Raw genomic sequence first — 18,032 nt, forward strand, 5'->3', positions numbered from 1 at the left:
GAATGCAATCACTGCCCCCGTATTTAATTAAATGAACCCTATAAAACTGGGGTTTTGGCCCGGGGCGTAACTTATAGTAGGCTGAATTGAAAACTGCATTAGCACTTTATACTGGGGGGCGTTTGCCCATGTAATAGAAATCGAGGTGATTGTGATACGCCAATCCTCAGAAACCAAATGTCTTCCCATAAATAGAAACGTCTAATTTAGAGAGAATATGCTATGTCTTTTCCAAATATATCTTCAAATACCCCGAAACGCTTACAATTATGTTGTAGGGAACTTTGAAAGCGTTCTGGCTCCTGTTTTGAAAGGTGATTTTAAAAAGCGTATGACAGTAGTTTCACCGATGGAATTTCTAGGTAGACCGTGACAACCAAGACTCTTTCTAGGTCGTGAGCTTAATTTGCGTTCCAGCGTGAGTAGATTCTGTCTTCCTCGGCCAGATCCAACCCCTCGTTAGATGCCACGGTGAAATGCTACCCACAGTGCATTTCATCTGACCATGTCTTAAGTGGCGTGCACGTCCTGTGGCCTCATTTTTCCCCAAGAAATTCTTCCAGGTGGTATCCCATCAGCCAAGAGGGGAACAAGTCTCCCTGAGTAACCTCAGAAAATACTTGGTGAATGAGTGAAAGATGGACAGTGGGTTATCAAGGAAATGTACCCCCATGGGGAAAAACCTACCAGCTTTGCGTTCGTTCTCAGGACCGTGGAAAACATACCCACGGGCACCTCATGCAGAGAGCCGCAGTCATGCTACCCAGGCTTAAATGCAACCGGGAGGGAATCCTTCCATGCCCTCAGCATCTTGTCCCTGGAGATCATATGCTAAAGGACCTCCTGAAGGTCCCTTAGTGTCCTGTCATTTTTGTAGCAGTGATGTTTGCCTGGAGATAAAGCAATTGGATTTTCACCCAAATTGCACCTACCTCCCAGGGGACCATCCAGAGCCTTAGGTGAATAAGTTAAGCATTTAATTTATAATAAAGTTTGCCACCAGCATTTTTTCTTCCAAAACATTCCATTTGCTTGGTTTCAGAGCTGCATAAACTGTTTTAAAGGCAATCTGCTCAATTGGGCGAGTTAATGATATTTAATTTGACTGGGCCAAACGTCGCGGGATGAACACTGTGCCTATAATTGCAGCCATCATCACCGCCGTCTTGTGTAATGTACATGTAATGCTAATCCCGGGAATAAAGGTTGTCATTCTCGGTTGGCTGACGGCGTGCACCGGACTCATCACCTCGCCAAGTCTCTCAGTGATGTGATTCCAAGATGACAGGGTAATAAGTGTTATGTGCACAAGGTAATTGCAAACAAATTTGGCTGCAAAAATGGATTGTCTAGGAGAGTAAGTTCCTGCCTTGTCTCATCGTCTTTTAAGAGAATGTAATGATGCCTAGAATACCTTGTCAAGAAGCTTGTGTGGCAGGGGTCAAGTCCTGTAAGATTTATCCATTGTACCGCCCGCCCCAGAGGATCCCAACCTGCGGACTGAAAATATCAATATGTATGTCGGTAGCTCAGGAACGTTTGGGCTGGGAACTTCCCTGAAAAATAAAGAAGCCTCTCAGGATACAGATGTCTCTTAAGACTACCTAACTAGGCTGCATTTTGCTTCTTTGATTTGCAGACTCGTTTCTCCTGGGAAAACGTGACTATTCTGGGGTAGGATCCCCCTAAGCACTGGTATCTTAGTCCGTTCTTAGGATGTGCATGCTAGGCTGTAAAGGAGATGATCTCATTCAACTTTACAATAACCCGAAGAGGCATGACACGACAATTACATTTATTTTGCACATGAGGAAACCGAGACTCGGAGGGAAATAAAGTGTCCAAAGCCACAGTCCGGATTCTAACCCCGGTCTGATTGTACAGTTTCAGCGCCTGGGCACTGCAGCCCTGAGCCGTAAGAAAGAAAGGAGCGGGTCCCCTGGCTTCTGGAGCGGCATCTTTGAACTGTGTTTGATTAACATATATGGGGCACCGGGCTCCTGAAATTGTTCCCTCAGCTTCAGTGGTCCGAACGGCCTTTCTGTGGGACCCAGCCGTGAGCGGGGGTGACGATCTGGTGGAGGATGAGAGGACGCTTCACAGTCACCGACCAAGTTCCTGGCCTCCCTTGGGATTTGCCACCTCCTCTCTCTCTGCATCTTAGGCCCTAGGGATGTCATGGGTGCCGTTGCGTCAATGCCGTTTAATAATGCTCGAAGTCAGAGAGATTCGGAAAAGCTTGCCTGCGTTTGTAATCGTGTGCGCCCAGACACAGGGCAGCTCTTTACCCCCGAGAATCTTCTTAGCTTAGACTGATGCAGACAAGTCCATCCTTTAATTTTTTTAGGTACCATTTAAAAATCTGCTTAGTGGTTCTAGCATTGGTTTAGAACACCTGTACGAGAAAGCAATAGTTGCCATCACTTTTCTGTAAAAAAAAATAAAAATAAAAAAAGTAAGCTGAGTAAAATATACTCCTAATCAGAAAAGCATTTTCACTCATTGTTTTATACACATCAGAGGAATGTCTACAGGAGCAAATACTACACTCCTGTCTAAGTTTACAGTACATCTGTGCAATATCTATACCTACTGGGGTGTTTGGGGCTGCAGGGAGTTAAAATACAAGTGAAAATGGCCTAAAGTATAAGGATTGTGTTATCAAATATGACAAGAAGTTTGGGGTTAAGAGGTTCTGTGTAAGCTTGGTCCGTTCATTTGCTCAATGATAATCATCAAGAGACCCCAGTTCTCTATTTTTCTGCTCTGCATCCCTTAGTGTGTTAACCTGGCCTCAGAGACCCGGCTCCATGTCTAAGCAAAAGGAAGCAGACCTCCACAATGGGCTAAAGCCAATTAAACCCACATCTCAAGTCTCCCCCAGAGGGAATGCTCTCTGATCTGGCGGAAAGGAAACAAAGTCCAAGCTCTTTCGGCAGAGAGGAAAGCAGGAGGAACAAGGAGGGATGCTTTTTATCAGGCAGCTGACCTTTGCGCTGAGGTATTTGCAAGACCTAATTATGTGGATAAAACGTAAAGACTCCTAGGATGGATTTTTTTTTTTTTTTTTTTTTTTTTTAAGACACAGTTGGAAGACTCCCTTAGAAGAAATTCCCATGCTCATTCCCGTTTGGCCAAAGGCCAACTTGCAGACCCATTCAAGAGTCTTACTGTGGGTTCACCGTGGGTGAAACTACCTTTAGCACAAGCCATCCCCAGCATGGCGAGCTGTGGCATTGGCCAAACCCATATCTCCTCAGGCTGCTGTCCGTGGCATTCGTTTAATCCAGGCAGAGATGCACTATTGCATCATAAATTCGTAGATGATCTGACTCCCGGTGTCACGCGTTAATGGAAAATACGGCTCAGGCAGTTCGGCCTCGGCGCGAATTGCACAGCACTCCAACGTGGGCTTCGTTCCCCCCCCCACCCCCCCGCACCTCATCCCCAAGCCCTCAGAGTTCTAGGCTCTGAGCAGGGAAGGGGCCGAGGCGCTCAACTGGTTTGCAAAGGTAGGAAGGGTTCCTTCCTGTCCTTTCATTCTGTCCTCCGTGGAGGAAGAATGAAGATGGCCGTGGTGTTAAAACCGGGTGTTTCCGGTCCCCGAGGGTTGAGGGATGGTAAGAGTTTGATGGTTCGGCCATTCACTCATTGACTGGTACGGGCTGAGTCATTTGGCTCGGCCTGACTCCCTCAAGATGATAGTCAATTACTTAAGTGGACTGAATGCAAATCATTAATAATCTCCACTGGCGATTCATTTGGGCTTCATTACAAGGAAAGCATCCGACGTCTCTTCCTCAACCCAACAGTTGTCTGCAGGGGACTCCAACCTAGACTTCTTGTCCCTGTAGGGCCAGAGTGAAAGGGCTTAGGGGAAAAAAAAAAACAGAAAAACTGCTGCATAATCGGTATTCACGTTCTGCTTGGCAAAGAGAAACCCAAGGGCTCTCCCTCAGAGGACAGACCTAATCGTCCGTGTGCTGTGAAGTACGCCATGCTAAGGTGGGGCATGTAGATGCCGGACGAGAAGAGGTTCGGTGTGGGTTTTGGCATTTACAGAGAAATGACGGGAGTTTGTCAGTGGTGCTGTCCGGAGAAGATCTGAGAAGCCAAGGAGCTTCTGCAAACATGTATTCTGCAGAATATGATGCCTGTGCCATCGTTTTATATTTGCCTCTAATAAGCAGCATAGCAGCCACTTGGGGGACGATATCAAAACGTTTCAGAGCCTGATGACGCTCACGTGAGTGCCGTCATTAGACGTCGCGTAGCTATCGGAACACAAGGCCGTAGTCCTTTGCTGTGGGGAATGGGACGGGGAGGGTAAAGGAAACAGTTGAGCTTCCGCGTTGCTTGGAATAACTTCATTTGCTAGGCATAAGCTTCTGGCTTCCATTTCCTCTTGTGTAAGCTGTTCTAAAGGTAGCCGTGTTCAGTTAGTTTGGAGTCTACCAGTGGAAAGATCCTGGATGCAGCATCCGAAGTTCTGACCCGTCGGTAACTAGCAAGGCCACCTTACGCAGTTCACTTGTGGCTCTGAGGGGAGAAGGAGGAACGTACTTTGGGTCTTGCCAGCTTCCCGTGACTGCGGTGACGGACGTGTTAAGAGGCACCTTCATTTAAGCCTTGTGGTAGGCAGTGGGCACTCGGTACGCGTAGACGTTGAGGATGCAGCAGGAGCAAGTGCGTAGCGGGAAGCAACACAGCACTTAGGCTAGCTGCTGTTTCCCACACATGGGCCGGAGTGTCAGGTCACTGGAGCTCCTCCTCGATGCTTGCCATATCTACCTGTGTGACCTGTGTTATCGCTTGCTTAATATTCTCACTGACTTTTTAAGGAAGAGCAGAGGCATTCGTTTAAGAAGGACGTGTCACAGCGCTTCCGTAAAAGGGAAACTCATCTCACCTGACAGGAACTGGGAAAATACACACCATTAAAAGAGAACAATATAGGGTTTCCCTGGTGGCGCAGTGGTTGAGAATCCGCCTGCCGATGCAGGAGGCACGGGTTCGTGCCCCGGTCCGGGAAGATCCCACATGCCGCGGAGCAACTAAGCCCGTGAGCCATGGCCGCTGGGCCTGCGCGTCCGGAGCCTGTGCCCCGCAACGGGAGAGGCCACAACAGTGAGAGGCCCGCGTACCGCAAAAAAAAAAAAAAAAAAAAAAAGAGAACAATATCATTAATTTCCAGTTAGCTAGTGTGGCCCGATACAGGCTGTGAGCCCGAGGCTGCTCTTTTCTCTCACAGGGAAGATGAGGAGGGGATGAAATTGTGTTCAAGACGCTCCAGTAGGAAGGCAAGCCTTCCCCGCCGTGAGATTTGTTATTTCACGCCCGATCTGCACACCTCCAGACCTACCCCCTTCCCACCAGGCATTCCTGGGGCAACGTGACACAGAGCAGCGAAGTCCTCGGACGCCCGCACGTTTTCCTTTTCGCTGCTTACACACGAAAACCGTCTTTCCGGCTTCTGCTTCATTATAATCCTCTCCCCCTCTACTCTTTTTCGACAGGTCAACGGCAAAGACTTATCCAGAGCGACTCATGACCAGGCTGTGGAAGCCTTCAAGACAGCTAAGGAGCCTATCGTGGTCCAGGTGCTGAGGCGAACGCCACGGACCAAAATGTTCACGCCTCCGTCGGAGTCACAGACGGTGGACACGGGAACCCAAACGGACATCACCTTTGAGCACATCATGGCTCTTACCAAGATGTCCTCGCCCACCCCACCCGTGCTGGATCCCTATCTCTTGCCCGAGGAGTAAGTCCCATGATAATGAATCTTCAATGTGTTAAGTGGGGTACAGAAGTACAGAGAAGTTGCTTTCCCCCCTCCCATGTGGTGGAAAAACTTCACACACCTGACAGTTTTCCTCCAAGTTGGCCACGTTTCACTTTACTGTTTATAGAGGCAGTAAAGTGAATCCTGCTCAAAACCGCTCCGACATATTAACTACTTTGTTATAACGCTGGAGCGGAGTTATTCAAATTATTTTCGAAGAACAAAAGTACTTACAAATGTCATAAGAGTTGTTTCCGGATAAAACTTTATCACCGCAAATGGCAGTGGGCCGGTTTGGTAGTTGTCACGAGAGGGAATGCCGCTGGTTCTTTTAAAGAGACAACAAAGCAAGTTGTGTGTGTTAAAGAGAGCCCAGGAGGCTGTGCCTTCTGCTTTCTTGGGTCTCATTTCAAACCTGGATCCATGGAGTACATTCACACATGCCTCCTATAAGCACTGCAGTTACCGAGTAAGTAGCAGCTGTGATCCGACGCATCACGTAAATTACTTTACACACAGCTCTCCTCTTACCTTACTTCCTGCCAGAGATATCAGGTGGTTCAGAGGCTTCGAGCTGGACAGACCTGATCTCTAGCTGTGTAACTTGGGTAGTTGATTTCCCTGGGCCTTATTTTCCTTCTGTTAAAATGGGATGATAATAATGGTACCCATCTCGTAGGACTCTTGAAGGATTAAATGAAATAATGCGTGGCACGTTCTCAGCATGGCGTATGGTGAGCACTGGATCAATGATAGCGGAGGTCATTGTTAATTTAGTGATTGATGCGAACTACGTAGGGACAAAAATGAAGAGCAAGAAATTTTCTCAGGTGGGGACAAGTGGCTTAAAAGATGTCCACTTTAAGGTGGCTCTTCCGATGTGGTGGTGCACATCTGTGGACAAGGTGTCCGCCTCCCCTTCTTAGCCTCTCTGGCTGATGTTAGAGTCCCTTCTCCTCTCTTGCTCCTGGTTTGGATCATTGCCTTGATGCCTGACTTCAAAGGGCATCTCCACCTCTCCTAGGGAAATCATCTGAGCGATACCTGTTGGATTCCTATTACTAACTCAGTAGCTGGAGTGAGCACACGTTTCCTGTCGTTCTACCAGATTCCAGACAGAGGCTGGCCTCTCATCCCGTGCTTCTGACGGTTAGCTGTCGTCAGAACCCAGGGCTCATTCCCCAGGCGTGACGGAATGAATTGGGCAGCGGGCAGCGTGTAAAGGTAGAGGAGGGGGTACCCCCGCCCCGCCCCCGATCCCGTCTGACACTCCGAGTGCACGAGGCAGTATGCAGAGAGCTGTCATCTCACGCATTTATCACGACTGTCCCTCCTATGCCACGAGGAACTGCAGACTCGGCAGTGCTACTCCATGTAAGTTGGCAGCTGGATTTGAAAGGCAGGTCTGTCCCACCTCAACTTCCAGATTTAACCACAAGACTCCGTAGCCTGCCAGTTGCTCGGAAACAACTGGATGATTCACTGACTGCAGTCATTCAAATCAGCTGTTTGACGATTTAGACCCAAACTGCCTTTCATATTGATGAGGCCTTTAAGGCTACTCCTGACTCTCCATGTTGAACCGTCACAGTGACAGGCTTTTTAGAAGCTAAACCCTTAATTTCCTCTTAAGTCTGGTTAACATGACATGACTCTTCCCCCAAGGGGCAATTTGAGAAATGTCAGAAGAGTGCAGAGGTCAGTGCTCTCCTGGTTCTGGCTGCGGGGTCAGAGGACAGCAGGAGTACGCATCAGGGCTGAACGGCGGGGCGCGGGGGGTGGGGGGGGTGTTACCTTGAGGCTTGAAAGCCCAGGCCTTTCAGCAGCAGCCTCAGTACTAACAGCCCTTTAAGTGCAGGCAGCATATTTGCCTGATGGGTGCAGAAAATTCAAAGCCAGCCCTCGTTTGAATGACCGCTCATGTCTGGTCTGTTGTTTCAAAACTAAGTGCCTGGGTGAGAAGACCAGAGCCCACTGATTGCTCTGTTGACCTTTGAGAATGCGGAGGTTTGGGTCCCCAGCCAACAATCAAGCTGGAGCTCTCCATCCGCATCTGACACCTTTGAGAGCCACAGACCTGACTGAGCATGTTATAATTCCCACTGCCTTTGGTCCTAGAGGTTCCATCAGTGGTGTTTCCAAAGAGGTGGTGGGCTCTGTGAATTGTGCTGTACACACGTGAACCTAGAGAAATGCAAGCTTCCGTCCTCCTAGGCGTGTGTATGTATGCGGGTCTGCATGTATACACACATGCATTATATGCGTGCATGTAGGCACATGTTCTGCGTACATATACGTGTATAGTGGGTGATGTCAAATGTATTTCTCGTTGCGAGACAATCAGAAGAGTTTGAAAAGAGACTGTCCTAGATGACAGCATAGCAGTTTCAGTTTCACAGCCCTTTTGAACGTATCTCAGAGGCCGGCACATGTCTTTAGGTGTTGCCTGAAGTTAAGCTTTTTTCTCCCCAGAGATAAAATCTAAGAATGAAGCCATGAGCAGTAAATAAGAGTTTGTCTCCCACCTAGAGACTGAGTTAGAAATTAGTCACATTGACTCAAGTGACTAGTGGGCCAGGGAACGATCTCTGGAAGCCACAAAGCCAGTCCCTCTCTCGCCGTGCATCCTTTTTTTTTTTTAAACAAGTTTTTTTTTATTGCGGTATAGTTGATTTACAATGTTGTGTTAATTTCTTCTGCACAGCAAAGTGATTCATTATGCATATATATACATTCTTTTTTATATTCTTTTCCATTATGGTTTAATCATAGGATATTGAATATATATAGTTCCCTGTGCTATAGAGTGGGACCTTGTTGTTTATCCATTCTCCGTATACTAGCTTACATGTGTTTACCCCAATCTCCCACTCCATCCCTCCCCCTCAACCTGCATCTCAACTCCTTCTTGTGGAGGAAACGGGCTTGAGAGAAGATGGTGGGAATATTGTGAGGGAGGTCCTGCCTGTGCGGGGAAATGCAACCAGAGAGAGGTGAACTAAGTAAGAACCTCAGCCTCTGAGAACAGCCCCTGTGGCACTCATGGGCCTTGTGATGGGGTGATGGGAACAGATACTTAGAACTGGAAGCAGGGCCTTAAGGATCTTTCATCTTTTTTCAGGCCTCCCTCCGCCCATGAATACTACGATCCAAATGACTATATTGAAGGCATCCATCAGGAGATGGACAGGGAGGAGCTGGAGCTGGAGGTAAGAAGAACGTCCTTGTCTCGTCTTAATCGTCATTGTTAAGGCTAGTAAGTCTCAGCATGCAATGAGATTACGGATGCTCATGGAATGTCCACCTCTCGTGGATTTCTTTTAGAAGAACTACGTTCAGTGGGTCGAGGCCTTCCTGGAACACTGCTTTGCAAGAAGAAGAGCTATTTAATAACCTTTAGAGGACAACACTGCTTTTTGATGACCATGGTGACAAAGCAGAGGTTTTTAAAAAGCTATCAAATACCTCAGGAGCTAGATTGTTGGAGTAGGATGTAGACTTTGTAAATCTTTGATATTGTGTTAACTTTATAGCAGTGGGTTCTTTAGTTCCATCTTACTTTCTAGCACCTTTGAGAATCTGATGGAAGCTGTGGTCTCTCCCTGGAAAAATGCTCCTTTCTCTAAGAGTTTGCATGTGATATCTGGAGGGTCACTGAGCTCCCACAATATCTGCTGCACGTGGCCCCCTCTGCCTTACAGTTGTTTTGTTATACCTGATACACCAGAACCACTGTTTGCTTTCTCTTTCCCTTTAACTTAACCCAACTCCTTTAAACTAAGGTAAATTTTTTTTTCTTTTTTGTTTCTTGAATTTTTATTTTATTTTATTTTTGATACAGCGGGTTCTTATTAGATATCTATTTCATATGTATTAGTGTATATATGTCAATCCCAATGTCCCAATTCATCCCCCCACCCCCACCGTGCCCCCCGCCCCGCTGCTTTCCCCCCTTGGTGTCCATACATTTGTGCTCTACATCTGTGTCTCTATTTCTGCCCTGCAAACCGGTTCATCTGCACCATTTTTCTAGATTCCACGTATATGCGTTAACATACGATATTTGTTTTTCTCTTTCTGACTTACTTCACTCTGTGTGACAGTCTCTGGGTCCATGCACGTCTCTACAAATGACCCAATGGCATTCCTTTTTAGGCCTAATATTCCACTGTATATATGTACTACATCTTCTTTATCCATTCGTCTGTCGATGGGCATTGAGGTTGCTTCCATGTCCTGGCTATTGTAAATAGTGCTGCAATGAACATTGGGGTGCATGTGTCTTTTTGAATTATGGTTTTCTCAGGGTATATGCCCAGGAGTGGGATTGCTGGGTCGTATGGTAGTTCTATTTGTAGTTTTTTAAGGAACCTCCATACTGTTCTCCATAGTGGCTGTATCGATTTACATTCCCACCAACAGTGCAAGAGGGTTCCCTTTTCTCCACCCCCTCTCCAGCATTTGTTGTTTGTAGATTTTCTGATGATGCCCATTCTAACCGCTGTGAGGTGATACCTCGTTGTCGTTTTGATTTGCATTTCTCTAATCATTAGTGATGTTGAGCATCTTTTCATGTGCCTCTTGGCCATCTGTCTGTCTTCTTTGCAGAAATGTCTATTGCGGTCTTCTGCCCAGTTTTTTGACTGGGTTGTAAACTAAGGAAAATGTTAAAGGAAATGCTGTATCACTAGCTCAGTCAGAAAATCATCATACCTTGCCGTGAATAGAAGGTGCCACCCAATAGATACAGTGGACGCGAGGCCGTGTTATCAGATCGTGCTGTTTGTCGCTGGTACCTGCCCAGGGCTTGGTGCCTGGGGCCCGTTCTCTCCACTACCTCCTGATCCCTTTCTCTCTGTCTGAGGAGATGGGCTAGTATCACAGAAGTGGTAAGACTAGCGCAAACTGAGGCTTTCTTCCTAAAGGAAGTACCTTTCTCCACGTGAACTCTCTGAGAGCATCTTGCTTTTGGTGGGAGGAGGCCACTCTGAAACGCCTCCCTAGAGCCTTGTCATTCAAAGTGTGGTGCAAAGACTGGGACAGCAGCACGTGGGGGATTGTGGGAAATACAGAATCTGGGCCCTGAGACGTACAGAATCAGAATCTGCATTTCATCAAGATCCCCAGGTGTTTGGGTGCACAAGTCCCAGGGGCCCTGACCTGGAGGCCACAGGCCCAGGTAAAGAAGCCCAGGCTTCCGTTTGCCCTCGTCATGGGTCACAGGATCGAGGCTTTGTGCGTTTCCTTCACTATGGTGTGAAGCTGTGCCTCCGAGCCTTGAATACCAGCCACACCATCTGGGCAGAGTGCAGTCCCGTGGACTAGAGATGACTAAGCCCGTCATGGACATTCAAGACTCTGCTCAGACTTCTTCCTTTTGTTAAATAGAAAGCACAAAGAGAGTCGACGTGCATGCTTACTTTCACTTCTGCTCGCCTGCTTTTCCTGAGCATCTGTTACATTGAATATCCTTTTTGGTGCTAGAAAGGCAAGATCAGCAAGTCATCACCCTGCCTGCCCGTCAGGAGCTCATACGCCCTTTGGTTCATCAGCCATCAGCTTAGACATGAGTTTGCATGTAGAAAACCAAACTGTGGCCATTCTCCGTCTCCAGCTCCTCTGAGCAGTTATCACGAAGTACCGTGAGTCCATACCAGGCAGGAAGGCTGCTTTTTTACATTTGGACTTTTGTTTAGAGCAGCTCGGATGTCACCGGGTCATTTCTGTTAACTAAGAGAACCTGGTGGTTTTGGATGAGCGGCTCCGTCTCAAGTTCTGAGGTCAAGATTCAGGTAGGTTCTCTCCACGGCTCTTCACCAGGAGGGAATCTCCGGGAGAGAACAGTGTGTATACTTCCTGGAAGGCTCTGTTGCTGAGGCGTGTCTTCGGAAGGTCACCCGGTCAGTTCGAGAAGGTTAATGAACAGCAGCACGGCCAAGAGCTGGCGTTCCTAAAGCAGACCCAGTGTTCTGGGGGAGTGGCGTGTACCATCATCCCCGCTTCCTCGCGAGATTTCTGAGAGCCGTCGACAGTGTGTCTCTGCTACGTCCCGTCAGCCTGTTGGGTCCCCCCACCCAGGCTTGCTGTGAGCAAGGGGGCCAACCTCAGCCCACCGCTCCTCGTCTTAAGTTGAATTAGATCAACATCCGCCCCTTCCGAAAAATAACCCGTTCCATGGATTTTATATAGGAGGAAAATATGTGAGTGTTTGGGGATATTATGGAAGCAAATGCACAGAGAAAAACAGATGTTCTCTCTTTTAAAGCACACAAAATGATCATATTTAGGTAAGTGTCAAATCCCTGTTACTGTGAAACTGCTTAGCATTAAAAGGATTACACCCCAGTATACCCAAGGGTTGAGCCGCCAAATAATTACCCGTAAATTTTCAGGTACTGAACACCTGCTCTGGGTCTTCCGGTAGGTAATTAAGATGGAAAAATAGACGCCTGAAGAAGGCTTTTCTTTTTCCTTAGTCTACTGTTTTGATTTCCCAGTTGATTCATCAGTAGCATCCTAGCCGGGCTGCGAAGCTGCCCTCACCTATGCTGTGTCTTGATGATGTCATTTTGAAACCAGAAAGGTAAAGAAAGCTACGCTCTCACCAGGGAGACTAAAATGATCTCCAAAGCCGGTTGCACAGTGTAATGTCATAAGATCTCAAGGGAAGCGAGACCGTCCTGGAGGTAATGCAGGCTGTCCCCGCCAACCTGTGTGCCCTTTTCTTTAGCCTTCAAGGCACAGCACCAGGGCTCCTCCGGGGAACCTTCCCTGGTCGGCCCTACCCTCACTGAGTCAGCTTCCTCACCACCCTCCCAATTTCATCAGCACTTGACCATTCTTCTCCTGCCACCTGCAGTCAGAACCTGCCCCCTGCTCTTATTTTATCCCCCCAGATCCTGGCCCGGCTCAGTGTGGCTCATCTCCAGGGGAGCTTCCGTACCGCTCTGGCTAAAGCACCCCTCCCCCAGTAGGGCCATTTCCTACTTAGACTCCTCGTGCTTAGACAGTGCCTGGCAGAGAGGGTAGGCACCCAAGAAACATCTGTCGATTAAAGGAATAAATGCCTTGTGACCCAGTCTCACATTGCAGGACCTTGAAGGCACGTGCAGTCTTTCTAGAGACATCTCTATGTCCCCGACAGTGCCAGGCACAGATAGAGAAAGTGTGAAGATGATTTCAAGAAATATGCACAAGCAGTTCTGGATCGATAAGGTCTTAGCGTTATGCTTCAGTAACCAGTCTTCCTAGAGGTGCAGAAGCCATCAAAATTAGTCTCTGGGACGCCCTCTGATTAAAGTGGCTGTCGTTGAAACAGAAAGCTTGAATCAAGCGAGGTGGAGTGGCCCCTGTACTTTACTCAATTGAGCTATCGTTTCAATTTCATCTAAAATGTCAGGCTTAGCTGTTCATTTTTATCCAGCCGTCCATCTAGACCGGTAAGCAACAGGACACCAGTGGTGGGGGAGGTGTAATCCAGATAATGGTAATACATTATTCATATGAGTTTGATTAATGGTCTTCTTTGCCATCTTATCTCCATCATCACAGACAGATATGTATTGATGCCCTCTATGCTTTCCATCATGTACTCAATTGTGTACGGCTCTACCTCTAGCTTGGAGTGAGAATGAAATGTTGAGAATTGACTAACCACTCAATAAGTTGGAGGAACGGCAGTTTCCACTGAACCCCAAGATATCGTCTCTGGGGAGAAGATGGTAGAAGAGCCGAGAAGTTTCAAAGAAGTGAAGTGACTTTCCTAGGGCAGCCTGGCTTGCTAATGGCAGAGCCAAGTTTATTTTTCATTTGGATCTGTAGTCTGCCTTGGAATCTCAAGCTAATTCAGTTTTATTGAGCACCTACCATGCACGGTATATAAGGCAAGACGCCGCTTTTAGTGCACAATTCAACTACTACTGCGTTACTGTAATTAATCTTCTTTATGAGCAGCCAAGGTAAAACCTAAATCTATACAGATCCCAAGACGGTATCGGCTCTTACAGTGTTGTATTTCCAGAGCTTCTGAAAACCTCTTATGGTTCACTCTTTGCTTAACTATTAGCAACCAGGCTCTTCTCTATGATGTGCATCCATCCCCTGGAAATGGCGTGACCACAACTAAGTCATAGTGCGGTCTTTTTGGTGTTCTTTTTGTTTTGTTTTGTTCTGGTTTGGTGTTTTGTTTTGTTTTTTCCCTGTCAAGAGATTAACCATGTTTAATTCTGGGTGATAAGAATGTAAATGATCATTCCCTTCTTTGCACTTCTCTGAATTTAATTTTTTCTACCTTAAAATCTTCTTTTGGGCTTCCCTGGTGGCGCAGTGGTTGAGAATCCGCCTGCCGATGCAGGAGACACGGATTCGTGCCCTGGTCCGGGAAGATCCCACATGCCGCGGAGCAACTAAGCCCGTGAGCCATGGCCGCCAGGCCTGCGCGTCCGGAGCCTGTGCTCCGCAATGGGAGAGGCCACAACAGTGAGAGGCCCGCATAGCATACCGCAAAAAAAAAAAAAAAAAAAAAATCTTCTTTTAAATTTTTCAAAAAAGTTTTATTTTACATTAGAGTACAGTTGATGAACAATGTAGTATTAGTTTCAGGTAGACACAGCAAAGGGATTCAGTTATACAGGTACGTGTGTCTATCCTTTTTCAAATTCTTTTCCCATTTAGGTAATTACAGAATACTGAGCCAAGTTCTCTGTGTTGTACAGTAGCTCCTTGTTGGTTATCTATTTTAAATATAGCAGTGGGTACGTGTCAATCCCAGACTCCCACTGTATCCCTCCCCTGCACCTCTTCCCCCGGTAACCGTAAGTTCATTCTCTAAATCTGTGAGGCGGTTTCTGTTTTGTAAATAAGTTCATTTATATCACTCTGTTTAGATTCTGTGTATCAGCAATATCATATGATGTTTGTCTTTCTCCGTTTGACTTACATCACTTAGTATGATTATCTCCAGGTCCATCCATGTTGCTGCAAATGGCATTATTTCATTCTTTTTAATGGCTGAGTAATATTCCATTGTATATATGTACTGCACCTTCTTTATCCATTCATCTGTCAATGGATATTTAGGTTGCTTCCATGTCTTAGGTATTGTAAACAGCCCTGCAGTGAACACTGGGGTGCATGGATCTTTTCGAACCCTGTTATTCTCCGGATATATGCCCAGGAGTAGGATGGCTGGATCATACGGTAGCTCAATTTTTAGTTTTTTAAGGAACCTCCATACTGTTCTCCATAGTGGCTGTGGCTGCACCAATTTACATTCCCACCAACAGTGTAGGAGGGTTCCCTTTTCTCCACACCCTCTGCAGCATTTATTGCTCGTAGGCTTTTTGATGATGGCCATTCTGACTGGTGTGAGGTAATATCTCATTGGAGTTTTGATTGCATTTCTCTAATTAGTGATGTTGAGCATCTTTTCATGTGCCTCTTGGCCATCTGTATGTCTCCTTTGGAGAAACGTCTATTTAGGTCTTCTGCCCATTTTTTGATTCAGTTGCTTGTTTTTTTGATATTGAGTCACGTGAGCTGTTTGTAAATTTTGGAGAGTAACGCCTTATCAGTTGCATCGTTTGCAAATAGTTTTTCCCATTCTGTGGGTTGTCTTTTTGTTTTGTTTACAGTTTCCTTTGATGTGCAGAAGTTTCTGAGTTTATTTAGGTCCCATTTGTTTATTTCTGTTTTTATTTCCATTACTCTAGGAGACAGATCAAAAAAAGATCTTGCTGCGATTTATGGCAAAGAGTGTTCTGCCTATGTTTTCCTCTAAGAGTTTATAGTATCTGGCCTTACATTTACGTCTTTAATCCATTTTGAGTTTATTTTTGAGTATGGTGTTGGAGAGTGTTCTAATTTTATTCTTTCACATGTAGCTGTCCAGTTTTACCAGCACCATTTATTGAAGAGATTGTCTTTTCTCCAGTGTATAGTCTTGCCTCCTTTGTCGTAGATTTATTGACCATAGGTGTGAGGGTTTATCTCTGGGCTTTCTATCCTGTTCCATTGATCTAGATTTCTGGTTTTGTGCCAGTACCATCCTGTTTTGATGACTGTAGCTTTGAAGTATAGTGTGAAGTCAGGGAGCCTGATTCCTCCAGCTCCAGTTTTCTTTCTCAAGATTGCTTCGGCTATTCAGGGTCTTTTGCATCTCCATACAAATTTTAGGATTTTTTGTTCTAGTTCTGTGAAAAGTGCCATTGGTTGTTCGATAGGGATTGCACTGAATCTGTAGATTGCCTTGGGTGGTTAGTCATTTTCACAATATTGATTCTTCCAGTCCAAGAACATGCTATATCTTTCCATCTGTGTGTCATCTTCGATTTCTTTCACCAGAGACATCGTTTTGAGTGCACAGGTCTTTTGCCTCCTTAGGTAGGTTTCTTCCTAGGTAGTTTATTCTTTTTGATGTGATGGTAAATGGGATTGTTTCTTTAATTACTCTCTGATCTTTCGTTGTTTGTGGGTTAATTTTGTATTCTGCAACTTTACCAAATTCATTGATGAGCTCTAGTGGTTTTCTGGTGGCAACTTTAGGATTTTGTATGTATAGTATCATGTCATCTGCCAACAGTGTCAGTTTTACTTCTTCTTTTCCAATTTGGATTCCTTTTATTTCTTTTTCCTCTCTGACTTCCACGGCTAGGACTTCCAAAACTATGCTGAACAAAAGTGGTGAGAGTGGACATCCTTGTCTCATTCCTGATCTTAGAGGAAATGCTTTCAGTTTTTCACCACTGAGAATGATGTTTGCTGTGGGTTTGTCATATACGGCCTTTATTATGTTGAGGTAGGTTCCCTCTGTGCCCACTTTCTGGAGAGTTTTTAGCATAAGTGGGTGTTGAACTTTGTCAAAAGCTTCTTCTGCATTGCTTGAAATGATCATGTGGTTTATATTCTTCAGTTTGTTGATGTGGTGTATCACACTGATTGATTTGTGGATATTGAAGAATCCTGGCATCCCTGGGATAAATCCCACTTGCACGTGGTGTATGATCCTTTTAATGTATTGGTGGATTGGGATTGCTAATATTTTGTTGAGGATTTTTGCACCTGGGTTCATCTGTGATATTGGCCTGTAATTTTATTTTTTGTGGTATCTTTGTCTGGTTTGGGTATCAGGGTGATGGTAGCCTCATAGAGTGGGTTTGAGAGTGTTCCTTCCTCTGCACGTTTTTGGAACAGTTTCAGAAGGGTAGGTGTTAAGTCTTCTCTAAATGTTTGAGAGACTTTGCCTGTGAAGCCATCTGGTCCTGGACTTCTGTCTGTTGGAAGATTTTTAATCACAGTTTCAATTTCAGTGCTTGTGATTGGTCTGTTCATATTTTCCATTTCTTCCTAATTCAGTCTTAGAAGGTTGTGGCTTTCTAAGAATTTGTCCATTTTTTCCAAGTTGTCCATTTTATTGGCATATGGTTGCTTGTAGCAGTCTCTTATGATCCTTTGTATTTCTGTGGTGGGTGTCAGTTGTAACTTCTGTTTCATTTCTAATTTTATTGATCTGAGCCCTCTGTTTCTTTTTCTTGATGAGTCTAGCTAGAAGTTTATCTCTTTTGTTTGTCTTTTCAAAGAACCGGCTTTTAGTTTCATTGATCTTTGCTATTGTTTTCTTCATCTCTATTTCATTTATTTCTGCTCTGATCTTTATGATATCTTTCCTTCTACGAACCTTGGGTTCTGTTTGTTCTTCTTTCTCTAGTTGCTTTAGGTGTAAGGTTAGGTTGTTTATTTGAGATTCTTCTTGTTTGCTGAGGGGAGATTGGATTGCTATAAAGCACACCCTCGGAATTGCTTTTTCTGCGTTCCATAGGTTTTGGATCATTGTGCTTTCATTGTCATTTGTCTCCAGGTATTTTTTGATTTCCTCTTTGATCTCTTCAGGGATCCAGTGGTTGTGTAGTAGCATATTGTTGTTTAGCCTCCACGTGTTTGAGTGTTTTACAGTTTTTTTTCTTGTAGTTGATTTCTAGTCTCATAGTGTTGTCATTGGAAAAGACGCTCGATGTGATTTCAGTTTTCTTAAATTTACTGAGGATCGCTTTGTTGGCCCAGCATGTGATCAGTCCTGGAGAATGTTCCGTGGGCACTTGTGAAGAATGTGCATTCTGCTGCTTTTGGATGGAATGCTCTGTAAATATCAGTTAAGTCCACCTGGTCCAATGCGTCATGTAAGGCCTTTGTTTCCTTATTGATTTTCTGTCTGGATGATCTGTCCATTGTTGAAACTGGGGTGTTAAAGTCC

At 45.6% G+C, this 18,032-nt stretch overlaps 1 protein-coding gene across 7 annotated transcripts in view; it reads left to right on the top strand.

The window, feature by feature from the left end:
- Window positions 1-18,032, top strand: part of PDZRN3 (PDZ domain containing ring finger 3) — a 243,794-nt gene that overhangs the window by 210,403 nt on the left and 15,359 nt on the right. For all 7 annotated transcript variants that reach the window (XM_059078057.2, XM_067043608.1, XM_067043612.1 and 4 more), the window contains 2 exons: window positions 5,517-5,764; window positions 8,907-8,994. In XM_059078057.2, the coding sequence (XP_058934040.1) occupies window positions 5,517-5,764; window positions 8,907-8,994 (336 nt within the window). The remainder of the gene's footprint in view (window positions 1-5,516; window positions 5,765-8,906; window positions 8,995-18,032) is intronic.

The sequence above is a fragment of the Kogia breviceps genome, chromosome 10 (assembly GCF_026419965.1).
Source record: "Kogia breviceps isolate mKogBre1 chromosome 10, mKogBre1 haplotype 1, whole genome shotgun sequence".
Lineage (NCBI taxonomy): Eukaryota > Metazoa > Chordata > Mammalia > Artiodactyla > Physeteridae > Kogia > Kogia breviceps.